This window comes from Panthera uncia, chromosome D1 (genome assembly GCF_023721935.1).
Source record: "Panthera uncia isolate 11264 chromosome D1, Puncia_PCG_1.0, whole genome shotgun sequence".
NCBI lineage: Eukaryota > Metazoa > Chordata > Mammalia > Carnivora > Felidae > Panthera > Panthera uncia.
The window spans coordinates 27,997,083-28,012,319 of record NC_064808.1 but is presented as its reverse complement, the minus strand read 5'-3'; the positions used below and the strand labels follow the sequence as shown (position 1 = coordinate 28,012,319).

Below are 15,237 nucleotides of genomic sequence, written 5' to 3'. Positions count from 1 at the left end.
AAGATTATTAGAAATATATAAAAATTTTTATACAAGTAAAGATGTTTAAACCAACCTGCAAAACAGTCTAATAAAATAGTACTAATGATGACTAAATTAGATAAACAGCTTCTCTAGTAGTTAAGAGCATGGGTTCTGCAGCTAAACTCCCTAGATTTGAATCTTAACATAATCTTTGAAAAAAATCAGTCAATCTTATTTGCTCTAATTTTTGTTCTTTATTTTTTTTAGAGAGAGAGAGAGAAAAAGAGAAAGAGAAAGGGGAGAGGGAGAAAGAGAGAGACAGAGACAGAGAGAATCTTAAGCAGGCTCCACAGTCAGTGCGAAGCCCGACATGGGGCTCGATCCCACAATCTTGGGATTATGACCTGAGTCGAAATCAAGAGTTGGACACTCAAAGGACTGAGCCACCCAGGCACCCCTACCTTAGTTTTCTTATCTGAGAAATGAGAACAGTAATAGTAATTCCCTTATTTGTTGTATGGATGGAAAGAATTTATACAGATAAAACACTTATGTGTAAATAAGAAACACAGTAAATGGTGACATTATTATTCTCCTCATGATTTTCATCAAGAACTTAGCATATACAGAGCAATGTGTTAAGTGCTTTATGTACATTAACTTGTTTTATCTTCACAATCTTAGGAGGTAGGTAACATTATCATCTCCATTTTATAGACAAGGAAAATGAAACCTAGAGAAATTAACCAACTACATCTCTACCATAGAGATCTCTATCATACATCTTTTAAGTAAATCAGAGATCAGACCTAGGCTTAATGATTTCAAAGCCTGCTGTCTTAACCATGACACTGTAAAAATTAATAAAATAATTTCATTAGTTTAAAATGACCAGATTTCCCCAACTTCTTATTTTCCCACATTCTACCATAGTTTCACCTTAAGACCACCTAAAAAGCAGCTGCCCCAGTGCCTATAATTTGGTCAAAATGTCCTTATGAAAACTACTGTGATTGTGGCTAACAGACACATCACTCATGCTAAAAATGCTAAACATCACTCATCATCAGCGAAATACAAATCAAAACCACAATGAGATATAACCTCACACCTGTCATAATGGCTACAATTAACAAATCAGGCGACAACAGATATTGGCGACGATGCGGAGAACGAGGAACCCTTTTGTGCTGCTGGTGGAAATGCAAACTGGTGCAGTCACCCTGGAAAACAGTATGGAGGTTCCTCAAAAAATTAAAAATGAAACTACCCTACGACTCAACAATTACACCACTAGGTATTTATCCCAAGGATACAGGTGTGCTGTTTGAAAGGGGCACATGCACCCCAATGTTTATAGCAGCACTACTGACAATAGCCAAATTACGGAAAGAGCCCAAATGTCCTTCAACTGATGAATGGATAAAGAAGGTGTGGTATATATATACAATGGAATATTACCTGGCAACCAAAAAGAATGAAATCTTGCCATTTGCAACAATGTGGATGGATTATACTAAGCGAAATTAGTCACTCAGATAAAGACAAATATCATACAACTTAACTCATATGTGGAATTTAATATACAAAACAGATGAACATAAGGGAAGGAGAGCAAAAATAATATAAAAACAGGGAGGAGGACAAAACATAAGAGACTCTTACATATAGAGAACAGAGTTCCTGGAGGGGCTGTGGGTGGGGGCATGAGTGAAATGGGCAAGAGCATTAAGGAGGATACTTGTTCGGATAAGCACTGGGTATAATATAAATTTTAAAAAATAAATAATTTTTAGAAAAAGAAAAAAAATATTGTGATTTGTTTACAAATATTTGTGTCTGAATAAGGTTTTTCAACCTTGGTAAGTATTGACATCTCTTTGTTCTTTGTGATAATGGCTGTCCTGTGTATTATGGAATATTTAGTAGCATCCCTGGCCTCTGCCCATCGGATGCCAGTAGGACCTTCCTAGTTGAAACAACCAAAAATATCTCTAGACATTACCCAATCTTCTCCAAGGGTCAAAATCAACCCCAGTTTAGAACCATTGCAATAAAAGATTTTGAGATAATCTCCCTTTGCAGAAGTGTAGAGAGCTGTGAATAAGCCATTGGCACACACCATGCACTTTTCTGACTCCAAACTTGACCATGGCTTTTCCCTCCCTTTTGGTGGGCTCTCTCTCTTTCTTTTCAACTGAGTCTCACCTCTTCTAAGAAGTTTTCTTTGATCTATCTTTCTTCAGGATTTATAGCTTCATCTTTATGCTCTCATTTCATTAAACTTCTCTGGTTTTGTACGTGTGTCCTTGTTATGATTTGAGCATTTTAAGGGCATTGAATGTGTTTTTATCTGTGTGCCTCTCTAGTATCTAGTACATTGTAAACAAGTGTGCTTATTAGACATTTAACAAAATAATAAAAGTTGATCATACATTTTTAATGTAAGCAATTAATCCCTGATGTATAGCCAGCACCTGAAGTAGGGCTTATCACATAGCAAATGTTCAAAAAAATATTTGTAGGGGCACCTGGGTGGCTTAGTCAATTAGGCATCTGACTCTTGGTTTTAGCTCAGGTCATGATCTCACACCTTCATGTGTTCGAGCACCACATCAGGTTCTGTGCTGGCAGCATGGAGCCTACTTGGGATGCTCTCTTTCCCTCTCTCACTGCCCCTCCCCTACTCGTGCTGTCTCTGTCTCTTTCAGAATAATAAATAAACTTAAACAAATTTTAAAAAATATTTGTAGAATATTAGTCAAACATGTCAGATAAGAGCATCACTATTATTTCATTAGATATATACCAGGTAATATTTTCATTAGTAAATATAAATTGGACTCCTGTTTTTTTCAGTATTTTGGAAAAAGATTACATTTTGTTACTCATGATTAATTAGGTTTTTCATTGCCATGTCCCTCATTGAATTTACTCAGAAACCAAAATACATATCACAAAAGATAGCTCAGAGTAGGAAGAAGCAAAAAAGTCACAGGCTTAGTGCATTACAATGTATTGACTTCAGAATTGCACAACATTGAGGTTCAAAGAAACTGAAAATTACTGACTCTAACCACCTGCTTCATTTACTCAATTATTCATTCAACGAACATGCACTCAGTGCCTATAACATGTTCCCTGCTGCCTCAAAGAGTTCTCAGTCTGTTTGGGAAGACAACAAAGGCAAACAAACACAAAATATGGCAGGTGCCTGGTCAGAGGTATCCATAACGTATTGGGAGAATATGGAGCAGGGACACCTGCCACAGCTCATGGTGGCTGAGAAAGGCTCCCCAGAGGAGGACATAAAGTAGGACTTAGAGGACACACAGAGTGGGTAAAAGAGTGAGAGCATAATCCAGAGAGAGGAAATGATACAAATAAAGATGCAGAATTATGCAACAATATGATGGATCATTGGGAAAAGACTGAACACACAGTGGCCAGGCATGGATCAAGGAAGGTGGGAAGTAGTCATATTAGAGCCTATGTACAATGCTTACAATCCCCACACTTCCCAAAGCAGACCATTCCATCTTTTGGAAAGGTGGAACTATTGGAAAAATCTTCCTTACATTAAGGCAAAATCTGCTTCTCTAGGTAACAAACCTATTAGGATAAAGTGAGGAAAAAAAAAAAAAACAGCTCTAACGCAGCTTGTCCTCAAAATATGGGCCATGGGTCTCCTAGATGAGAACAGCTAGAGAAACAGAGAACTGCCATATTTAGCAACACGAGGTGATTCTTCTCCACATCACAGCTCTAGAGCCATATGTTTTCACATGAAGAAATGTGGTGAGGGCTGACAGCCAGAGTAAGCATTATTATATCCAGGGGCAAGAAGAAAACAGTCTTTTTTTTTTTAAGAAGAAATTTTTTTAAAGTAACTCTACCCCCAACATGGGCCTCAAACTCATGACTCCAAGATAAAGACATGCGTGCTCTACCAACTGAGCCAGCCAGGCAGCCCGGAAAAACAGAATCTTCACCCTTTCACAGCAGCATGAAGAAACTGAAGATGCTCACCAAAGCCCTGCCTAGATTTTAGCCTTGGTGAGTTAGAGGATTAAGTGAGGTTGGGAGTGGGTAGAAGGAGAAGTAGTCAAATGGTAAGGGCATGGCTGGGTACTGGGGCAGGAAGGAGGCCAAGTATTAAAACAAGAAACTTAGTGCCATCTAAACCCACTTTGAGCTTCTCAGAAAACATACTAGCCATAGCTAGCAAATGCTTTCTATATCTTTGTCTTTTGTTAACTTTCTCACCTTAAAACCCTGGCATCTCTCCCAGTGTTGAGGCTATCTGGTACCTTTACAAGAATTAGAAAACTGCCTCTCCACCTCCTCAGCTCCCCCTCCCCTGCACCATGGTGAAATTGAAAAAAAGTGAGTGTAGCTCCACAGTCCTTCAGCTATGCACAACAGTGGGCAGTGGCCCTGAACCTTCCCAAAGGTCACACTATCTCCTCTTCCTTACTTCCTTACTTTCAATAATAGTTAACAAGCACTGACTGTATGCAAGGCACTATGAGAAATACAAAGAGAAGTACTAAATGAAAGAAGAGAGCCTCCTATCACCACCAAAAGAATGATTGAGGAGAGAGAATAGGCAACAATGGGCATTCCTGAGAGGATATGGGAGGGCTGAAAATCTCAGATCTACAGGTTCCTGGGAGAATCTTTTATCCCAGCACTCCACTTCTGAGCATTGTCTGGTCTCAGACAAGCATTAGCATAACCATTAGCCTCTCTGCGATGTAATTATTCTTGGGCTGGCTTACTCTGGCCCCCTGCCAAACAGGAACATTCACAAATCTACATATGAATTTGGGGTAGGGGGTTTTTAATATACTCCTCCTAAACATCCACTGACTATTTACAGCTGAGCCTGCTGCTCTGATGAGATCTATTTTCCTGGCAGTCACCTCCCTGAAATACAGATGGTTTGCCATGGTACCTATTTCATTTCGTCCTTCATTCATCCATTGAACAACATTTACTGAGCATCTATTAAGTGCCAGACCCTGTGCCAGAAAGTGATGGTGAATAAGGTAGCCATGGTTTCTGCCTGAAACTAACTTGGTCTAGAAGGGCAACAGACATTTATACATCTGATGATTACAAAAGGGGATATTGAGAATGCAATGGGAGCTTATCCTTACTACTGGGACTTTCCCCAGAGAGTAGAACCAAATACAATGCCTATCCCTATATGAATGCAACAGCAGGATCCCTGGAGGTCCGCTTTGGAGAGTTCTTGAGACTCTGTCTTGTTGACAGTACTCTCAGCAAAGTCTCAGTGCCTCTACATTCAACTGCCAAAGAAGGGGTCCTAATCTTACCTCATCCTCTGCTTTAAATTTGCTAGCCACACCTAGTGGGTTCCAAAGTCACAATCAGACCCTGTCCCTGTCTTCTCCTCATGCACTTCTTTCTGGAAAGTTAAGAGACCACTGGGTGAGAATGGCAGTGGAGACTACACTCAAGTGAAATTCTAAGGCTCAGCATAACCTTGGAAAATAGCTCCCCAATGGGACATCTCCAGATGCTTAGGGACTGCCAAGTCCCCTTGACTATTCATATATTTACTGTCCTGAAGCACTCGGAAAATGTTAGGCCCCAACCATATGTTATATTCTATTTTGAAGAATCCACATCCTATTTTATTTTCATGGTTTTGTTTATAACTAAATCATGAAAAAGATAAAGCACTTTCTAGCCTGCTTCTGTGATAGAAAGTCTACCTACAATATCATTACATTTTCTCAGTCTACTTCAAAAAATACAACATCTGTCATAAAATTAAATAAATCTGGGTGTTCCCCATTGTAATTTTCCATTTTGCATGTGCCAGGCAAAAAGAATACTGCCTTTTGTTACCAAAATAAAAGCAGCACATTTGCAACTTCAAATCCATGAGCTTATTAAAAATCTTATTTTTAAAAAATTCATTCTCTTCTAGTTGGGCAATAAACTTGAAAATACTTTAATGTTCTGATTGTCAAGCAGGTATAGATAATGACATTAAATATGAACAAGCACATCATTTCATGGGTGCAAGATAAGTTTATAAAATATAAATGCTCTGACAGTAAGAAAACATACTGCTATACTCAATTATATCATTTGTTCAAAATACAATTGCTTCTATGTTTGGTAAATAGAATAATCCAGGTCACATTCCTGTGTTCAACTGAGTTTCTAGTCACTCCCTTTTCTTTAAATACTTGTGTTGTTTCTGCATGTTCCTAAGTGTCATCATTTATTGCTATAGGCATGATGGTTATATTTAACTAATAATGACAGTGGTTGTCATTAGATTTTAACTCAGTAACACTAGTCTGACATATCATTTGAAGTATGTCTTCAATTTAAATTTGATTAAAATTACAAACATCCCATCTATTGTGCCAATCAAAATGTTTTCACCCTTTCCCTGAACTTTTCTATGAACTTTCTTGAAATAAGTTATGGCAGCTTTAAGTAAAGGCTAGCCTTGGGTCATAAACATATTTTAAAATATGACTCTTGGAATAGAGCACAGCAAGACCACTTGGGACTTCTTTAAAAAGAAAGACTTGATTTTGACTTACAGCCTGGACAAATTCTTAAGGCAAAAAGCACAATACAGTGAGAGTTCAAAGGCTCTAACTCAGATTCCTATATCATGCTGTATACATGGATGCTTTGCAGGGATTTGAATTTGCACAAGCAAAAATTGTCACAATTCAAAAAGCTGCATTTTAAAATCTTAGACCTAGCAAATACCTTTGGCAGTAAAATCAGGTACTGTGACGGCTTGTATGAAAAGCTGGCGGAAATGTGCCTAGTAAGAGATAGTGCAAAAGGAGGGAAAATAAATAAAGATCAGATGTTTTAGACATCTACTATGTATGGCAGGCTTTTACATACATCATCTTATTTACTCCTCATAATGATGCTGTGAGGTGTCTACTATGGGGCTCAATTTGTGAATAAGAAAACTGAGGCTGAGGGAGGCTGAGTTGTCCAGGCTCATACTGTAGTTTGCTTCCCTGGCAGTAATGAAGAAAGCAGAAGTAAATGTTTTTGCTGTTATTTTCCTGACTAGCTAGCTATTCTAAACCTAGCTAGCTATTCTAAAAAGGGAGGAGTGGACATAAGGTTCTGATTAATGGCCTTGGGATCTTAATAGGAATTGGAACCTTAGTTATGTTTAGGAAATGCTATTCTCAGTGTTCTATTTAAACTAGGAATTTATAGACATTTAATTTTCAAATAATTTATCTTGTTTTAGAAATAAAGACAATACCCAATAATTCCTTAAGATATTAGTACCTCAATTTTACAGGTAAGGTCAATGAAGCACAGACCAATCTGTCCAAGGTTATATATATAGCAGGGACTAGAATCTTGCAAGATCATCTGACTTCAAGGCTAGTGTTCTTGCCACTAAATAATAATACGTTTCTCATGTCTTTCCCAATACATGTCTGAGAGTTTGAAAAACTAATGGTCTGAAGGGCAAACCCCTGAAAGAGTACCTGCCTAAAAGATTTGATTTAAAGTTTACTGCAAACGTCTGTTTCATTTGAAAAATCATCCCCTTTTGTTTCCATGACATTACTTGTTCTTACGATACCACCCTTTTTATTTGTTTTATAACACTTACCACTGTCAATAAACACCTTATTTGGTTCTTTATATATTTCTTGTCTTTGCTCCTTCTACTTCTCTTAGCTCCATGAGACCTCTCTCTTCACACCATAACCTTAAGGTTTGGAGCAATGCCTGGCACATTGTAAGGGCTCAATACATATATTTTGAGGGAATGGTTAAATGAATGAATGGTCTTTCTTTATTCCTCTGCCTCCTTAGAGAACTACAATTTTTTTTATTACCTCTCACATACTCTCTCAGGTCTAGCCAGGGAGATAGTCTCTCTGTCTACTTTTACTCATGTAGCAAACAACTCAATGTGATATAAAGATGGTATTTATAATACTTCTGAGTTAAATACTATGCTGAGGGGGCACCTGGGTGGCTCAGTCGATTGAGCATCTGACTCTTGGTTTTGGCTCAGGTCATGATCTCACAGTTCATGGGTTGGAGCCCCGCATTGGGCTCTGCACTGATGGTGTGGAGCCTACTTGGGATTCTCTGTCTTCCTCTCTCTCTGCTTCTCTCTCTCTCTCTCTCTCTCTCCCTCAAAATAAGTAAATAAACATTAAAAAATACTCTAGTGAGAATTAAAATTTATCTGGTTTTTTTGCAGCTACAACAGAAGGACCTTACCCAAAGTCCTAAGGTCAGATGTAATTCCATAAATAGAATTTATGGATACAAAAATGTTAATATAGCGCATATATCCTAATAGTGCATAGATCATATGTTATTATGTAGTGTGTCCAGCAAGGTTTAGGGTAGCAACCCATAACCAAACATATTAATTATTTTTTAAATACAACAACTGGTTATCTATAGTAAGTAAGTTTCTGCTACCAAATGAGTTCTGAAAAAATTGTTTTATCTTCGGCAATTTTGAATTTTGGAATTGCATATAAGAGATTATGGACTTGTAGCACTAACTCAGGAATTGTGAGGAGTAAATATAATACACTTAAAGCACATAACTCAGCGCGTGACATACAGAAAGTATTCAAATTATCAGGACAGTTCTAGGTTTGCACACCTTCGCTAAACAAGCATAGCCTCTAGGTATATATGCAACTCAACAGTTCACGAATATGCAAGGATTTAGATGACTCTCAATGATTTGATAATTTGACAATATAAGGAGATGCTGCCACTTGTATGCTCTAGATTTTCCTATTAGCTAAGGACAGTTTTTGGAAGGTCCAACTCTTGCAATATTCTTTAGATCGACATCTGTTTATATAGTAAAGATACGCTACACTCTTACTTACAGGTTGTAAACATTTGGGATAGGGAAATAAATAAAATACACGCTTAAGTTTTACCCTCACTTGCAAAAATAGATAAAAGAATCATGTGCTATCTCAGAAGAAAGTGAGTTTTTTCTCTATCTAATGTCATATTCTTATTTTTGAATATGTGCAGCTAAGTGGGAGATAAAATGGCCTGACAAGTAATCTTGCCTATTACAACACTATGCAAACAATGTGATAGCTAGGAACTTGGGAAAGCCCACCCTGACTCCTGCTGTAGTTGCTTGAATTAAGTAGTGGTCACCCCATGTGTGATCATCACAAAACCCAATCTTAGCTTTAGCAGGACAAAGCAGTCCTTGGTATAGTCAGCACTGTAGCACTGTCTTGAGATCTAGCAGCAAGAATAGCAAGGTGTGATAGGAGGTGGGTAGTGGGTTATTTCTTGAAACACGTGCTTTTAACACAACCATTTAAAAATCAACAAATTCAGAGACACATAATGGAACAAAATATAATGCATGAATCCAGGTTCATTAAACTAACGCATTTTTTGAAAAACAAAATATGATAGAACATTTCATTATTGACGTAGATTGGAGAAAAAGTGTTATGCTGCTATTTAGAATGTGTCTTGTATGTCATGGAATTGAAATATTTCCAAATCATCAATAATTAAAATGATGAGAATCCATCATTTCACTGACATTTACTTCTACATGAAAAGATGGCCTATTTTAAATGTGCTCACACATATTCTTGTCAATCACAAGCTGTCACAGCAAATTATTTCATTTTGTAGATCACATGGCAGTTAGCAGAAAATCTCTAGGTTTAAATTTAGATCTTAGGTGTAGTATCAAGAATTCTTTTCATGGATTTTTTTCTGGGACTACATCTTCACAATACAGTATATGAAAGATGTAAAATCTTATTCATAGTACTCAGTTTCATTTCTGGTTAACAAAACTCAGGACTGAAATGAATCATTGTAAATGATAGCTCTAAAAGCCAAATAGTCGAATAGAATATATAGGAAAGAATGAAAATATAAAGCTAAAGAAAACTTTAAACAATCAGAACACCACACAATGGAACTTGGACCTAATGAGTTAGATCCAAGCAGCTTTTTTCCTCTCATCTTTTTTAAGACATTTAAGTAATTGCAGGGCATTTCTTATGCTAGGTTGGCACTGCCTACAGCTTCTAACAGTTATAAAGGAGCTAAACTCTCATAAACCCCATGAATCTGATGCAAGCATTTTCACTGTGCCGTTAAAGAAGATTGAGGAAACTGAATAAAACCTAAAGTGCATGCCCACGAATCCAAAAACTTTTAAAATGCCTCTTCAAACAATTCATTAACTACATCTTCACAATTCTAGAGAATCATTAATAGATTTCAGAATCTTCAAATGCCATAATTATATGACCTAATAAGACCGTTGATCTTCATCAAGAGTTATTATAAAAAAGATTTTATTTTTCCCCACACACAGTCTTCTGCTTAGGCATTTAACTTCAAAATGTAAGAATTATTCTAATACTGCTTTTCAACAGGGAATGCTTCATGTCAGTCTTGACCTTGGCTTGACCTCTACATGAACGCTTTGTGTTTCCAGGTATGTGATAAATAGCTCTCTGGCTTTCTATTAAATCTAGTGGCACTGGCTGTCAACAGTGGTACTCAAAATGGGTAGTAAAGTAGTTAAAAATTAGAGATGTTCCTTAGGTCTTTTTCTACCTTAGTAAATCTGGAAATAGTTCTGAGGCTATTTTCACTGTTGACATTGCTTTTCCAAAGAACAATAAGAAAACAGTGAAGTATGGAAATACAATTGCCAAAATATATACAGACTTATTTGGCCTTCCTGTACCAGAAATAACGTAAATTTTCCTTTGGAGGACCCATTTGACTTATGTTGTTAAAAAGGGTTCTCAATTTTAAGGATTTGTAACTTATAAGCTCCTTAAAGGCCAGGACTTCTATCCCTAAGCCAAAACTGCATACATAGTAGATACTTAAATACTTATTGGTTTAAATTTAGATTGAATTAAATTGAAGTTAAAATCAGAGATAAAAGAATAATGGTTTTAAAAAAAAAGACTCTAAGCCCCCCTTTTCATCTGTCTCTGATGTGGTCTAGTACCTGGCACATAGTAGGCTCTCAATGAATGTTTGCTGAATGAATGGAAATATTTATATTAAAGTAATGGCTAATTATTGACTCTAATGCCTGTTGATTACCTGAATATAAAATATTCATGTTCACGTAGAGAGCTACAAGAGTAGCACCCAATCCTGCCAGCTGTTTTTATCCTATTTACCTTTAGAATGCTTCCTTACTCTAAATTTATCTACCACCTTCAAGACTATTCACACATGTCTTATTTTTATGGTACACTCATGGAAAGTTGACAAATTATTGATTATCTGTAAAATACATGCAAGAAAGGTAATTTTAATCTGATTTGAAAAAGTACATGTGAATATGTGGGATATATAGGTATATAGATAGACATAGATATAGATATATAGACATATAGATATATAGATAGATATAGATATAGATATATATTTGAAATCTTCCCACATTTCTCTCAAATTATTTAATTCAAGTTAAAGACTACACTATGTATATATAACATTTATTTACATTTATGTTCTTAAGGTTCTGGAAGAAACCAAATATCAGTCTTTAGTCTTCTAGGCTTATCTATGAGCTTAACATAGACAAGTGGCTTTTTCCCCATTATACTTATCCTAGGTCTTTTTAACGGACATGTGATATGCTAGTCTGTGTCCAAGCTCACCTACAATTTCTTTTCTCAAAAGACAAGGCACATCTGCCACCTGCTCTACTCCGTGTCCCAGCAACAACTGTCGAGCAGCATAAAGATTGATTATCAGTCAAAAACCATTGCACAACACCAGATTTTGGTGGGTTAAGCTTGCTGATCCAGCAAGAGATGGTGTGAAATTTTCAGGAGTGTGTGCCAACATTTTGGTGCTAAAAGAACAGCAGTGCATGTCACAGTGAAACACAGCCAAAGATATGCAGACAAAGCAGAGAAGTTTTTTGTTCTGGACTTGGCTTTAAAAAGGATAAAAGAGAAAACAAAAAGTAGGAGGAAATTAGTTTGTACATTTAAAAATCATCCACCAAGCTAGTCATGTGTTTAACACTGTTATTTTAGGCATACATGTCCAGAAAATTTTCCACGAAGCTTGGCTATAAATAATTTTTATATATCTCTTCACCAATACCATTATCAATGAAAGGCCAGTATTTCTTATTAATAAAAACAATCAAGATTTTAAGGAAGCACTCATTACATACACACTTAAATATAAAATAGTCACAGAAACATTTACCTACAAAGACTCATGTTTTCATACAAGATTAATTTTACAAATGATTCAATGAATACAAAATAAAAGGAGCCATAATTTAAAGTTAAATCAAGATTTGAAAAATATATGGGTCTACACTTTTGCACAGGTAATTTTTACTGAGTATAATAGCAACAAGTTTCTTTACCTTGAACCAAATTACCTTGAACTTTCTACTGATTTCAAGAAATTATTCCTGATGATCAAGTATTTTCAAAGAGATAGAAACCCTAGTATCATCTTATATAATAACATTAATAGAGGAAGAATTTTCATCATCTCATCTGTAATGAACTCCAGAATTACTTCTCTTCCACTTACGCAATTATTGCCTAGACTTGTCCTGGTTCACCAGCTTTATAGCAGTTGTAGAAAAAAATACTTCTAATAAAGTATTAAAAGTATAGGGGAACATAGCAGTTAGATACGCTGAATTTGCATGCCAAAGTTCTTATGTCATTTAAATGTGATTACTATATATAGCACTTGATGACAGACTATGGATATGACATGCTTGTAAGAATATTCTCAGTACTTTTCTTTCTTTCTGGAAATGTATTCTTTCTCACTGAAGAAAGAAAAATGTTTGTTTTAGTTTAGAAAATCACATTTGTGAATGTTAGAAACACTGCACTTTTGAAAAAAGAGCTTACCAGCATATGTCTAAAATACATATGTTTGTATTTATGTGTATATATAACAATATACATATGTGTATATACACATATATATGTGTATATATATAATAATATACATATGTGTATATACACAAATATGTGTATATATATTATTATATATAAACACAAATATAAACTACACACACACACATTTCAAGGTTTAAAAAACTCAAGCTGCAGTATTTACCTTATGGAAAATTTTGTTAGGAAAATCACATGTATATAAGAATTATATGTTTATTCTGATCACATTTTCATAGTTATGTTAATGCCATCTGAAAAAAGACCAAGAGTGTAAATGAATAAATGCTCCTTGAAACTTTGAACTATTTTCTGAGAGAATAAATCTAATGAATTATGTCTGTTGGGTGTCACAGAAACTAAACAGTAAATTCAATAATCTCTGATTTAATTTATTATATTTTCACCATTTAACCTCCTGCAGGCTCCCTAATGTCTATTCAGATCTATATTAAATTAAGCACCAATGCTAATGAAGGGCAATAAACGTGGCTGTCAGTGGATTTTTCTTTCATTAAGCACATTATCCTCTTACTGAGCTGTAAATGCGTAAACATTAGTTTTGTTAAACCATGCAAAAAAGACAGGATGAAAATCATTTTTTAATTGCACCCCTGAAGCAATTTACTGTGGGTGGGGGTAGAGTATATTTTTTTCTTTTTTACCTTTAATTTTTTTGAATGGATCTAAAAAGGGCTCTCCTGTTGAAACATAAACGTCGGCTTCATGGGGTATATCTTCAGGTTTGAGGGCTTCAGTGCCATCTGCCAAGAACACTCGTCGTGCGGCCATGTTCAGATTCAGCTTTTCTGTGCACTCCTCCAGCAACTAGAAGAAAGCAAGAGATAAGAGAAAGTGAGTTAGGACAAAGAAGCAACACATCGCCATGAAACAAAAGGTGCTAACGATGAAAACAGACACCCATTGAGTCACTGGCCAAGTTAAGTAACTGAAGTAACTCCACCAATGTATTTTCTAGCACTTGAAAAATATACAAAGAAGAGGAAAATCACAGCTCTGAGAATATCTAATTATTGTCTAATTTTAGTTCTTAAATATTCTGTCAGTTTAACAACTCCACAAGACAGAAAACCATTGCATCTGTTTATTAAACAGAAGGGTCATTTATTTATTAAATGTACCACTTACATGTTGATAAACAAGAAAGGAATAAAATGCCTATGAGATCTATGTATACATAAGCAATTTACAGATTCATCACTAAAAAGAAAATTTTAACACAATGCCATCTTTTTCATTTTTTATATTATGAAAGAGTAAGGGAAGAAATAAAGCACTGAAAACTTATGAACACTATTTACCAAGGTGATGGTTGGTACTGTAACTTTGGCAAAGACTGTTCTACATCCATTTTTGTAAGCTGTTACTGTAATCACTCTGGGATGAAGTTTGTGTCTTTGACATGATCTCTGCCAATTCTGGGCCGGCTGAAATTTTAAAGAAGAGAACTCTGCATCTCTGAAGGAAAAAAACCACAAAATTGGTGTATGTTAATTAATAATAACATTTAAATAAATATTATCTTAGGCATGTTTTACAGATATAATCCCTAGAGATTGTTTCTAAGTATTCACCAAAAAAACCTTTTTATAGGCTAAGATTTAAAAAATTTAATATAGAATAGGCTTGCTAAAACTGTTCATGTAAGGCAGCTGAAAATAACAGATTTTTATCAATTTACTTATAAAACACCACAACACTCATTTAAAAAAAAGTATGTATACATGCTATGTTCTGATAGAAAACAAAAAATAGTAACATGGTCCTACCATCATGAAATAGCAAACAGGTAAGATTTTCCATTAAGTTTTCATGTTTATCAAAGTACTTTGATTTTTGAAAAAAAGATTTGAAATTCAAAGTTTCTTATTCTAAATTTCTTACTCTAAAGTTAATTGTAATTACCTTCATCTCAAATTGTTTGGGGTAGTAAAGGAAAATTTCTAAGTTTTTACTTCATCCAAAATCAGTTTCAGTCCTCATTATTTCCTCAGCAAAAGTACATGGTAAATGACTAATATGTTGTTTTGATTTCAAGTTCTCTAACTAACCCTGGTAATTCTTAATGCCACAGAAGCAAAGTAAACATTTTAAAATAAAAACTTCAGGTAAATTAAAGTCATAATACACCTACCTAATCAAACATGAAAATAACGGGAGTATCAGTTTCTTGGTTTGAGTTTTGCTCTTACCAACATTTTTTTCTATCCATAAATTCTTAGGTTTAACAGTTTATGACAATAATCTTGAAGTGAAAATATACACACAAAAT

General features: G+C 35.3%; 1 protein-coding gene across 2 annotated transcripts in view; it reads right to left on the bottom strand.

Moving 5' to 3' along the window:
- DCDC1 (doublecortin domain containing 1) overlaps positions 1-15,237 on the bottom strand; it is a 480,273-nt gene that overhangs the window by 424,848 nt on the left and 40,188 nt on the right. For both annotated transcript variants that reach the window (XM_049648784.1, XM_049648790.1), the window contains 2 exons: positions 14,267-14,423; positions 13,610-13,772 (listed from right to left, as the gene is read on the bottom strand). In XM_049648784.1, the coding sequence (XP_049504741.1) occupies positions 13,610-13,772; positions 14,267-14,423 (320 nt within the window). The remainder of the gene's footprint in view (positions 1-13,609; positions 13,773-14,266; positions 14,424-15,237) is intronic.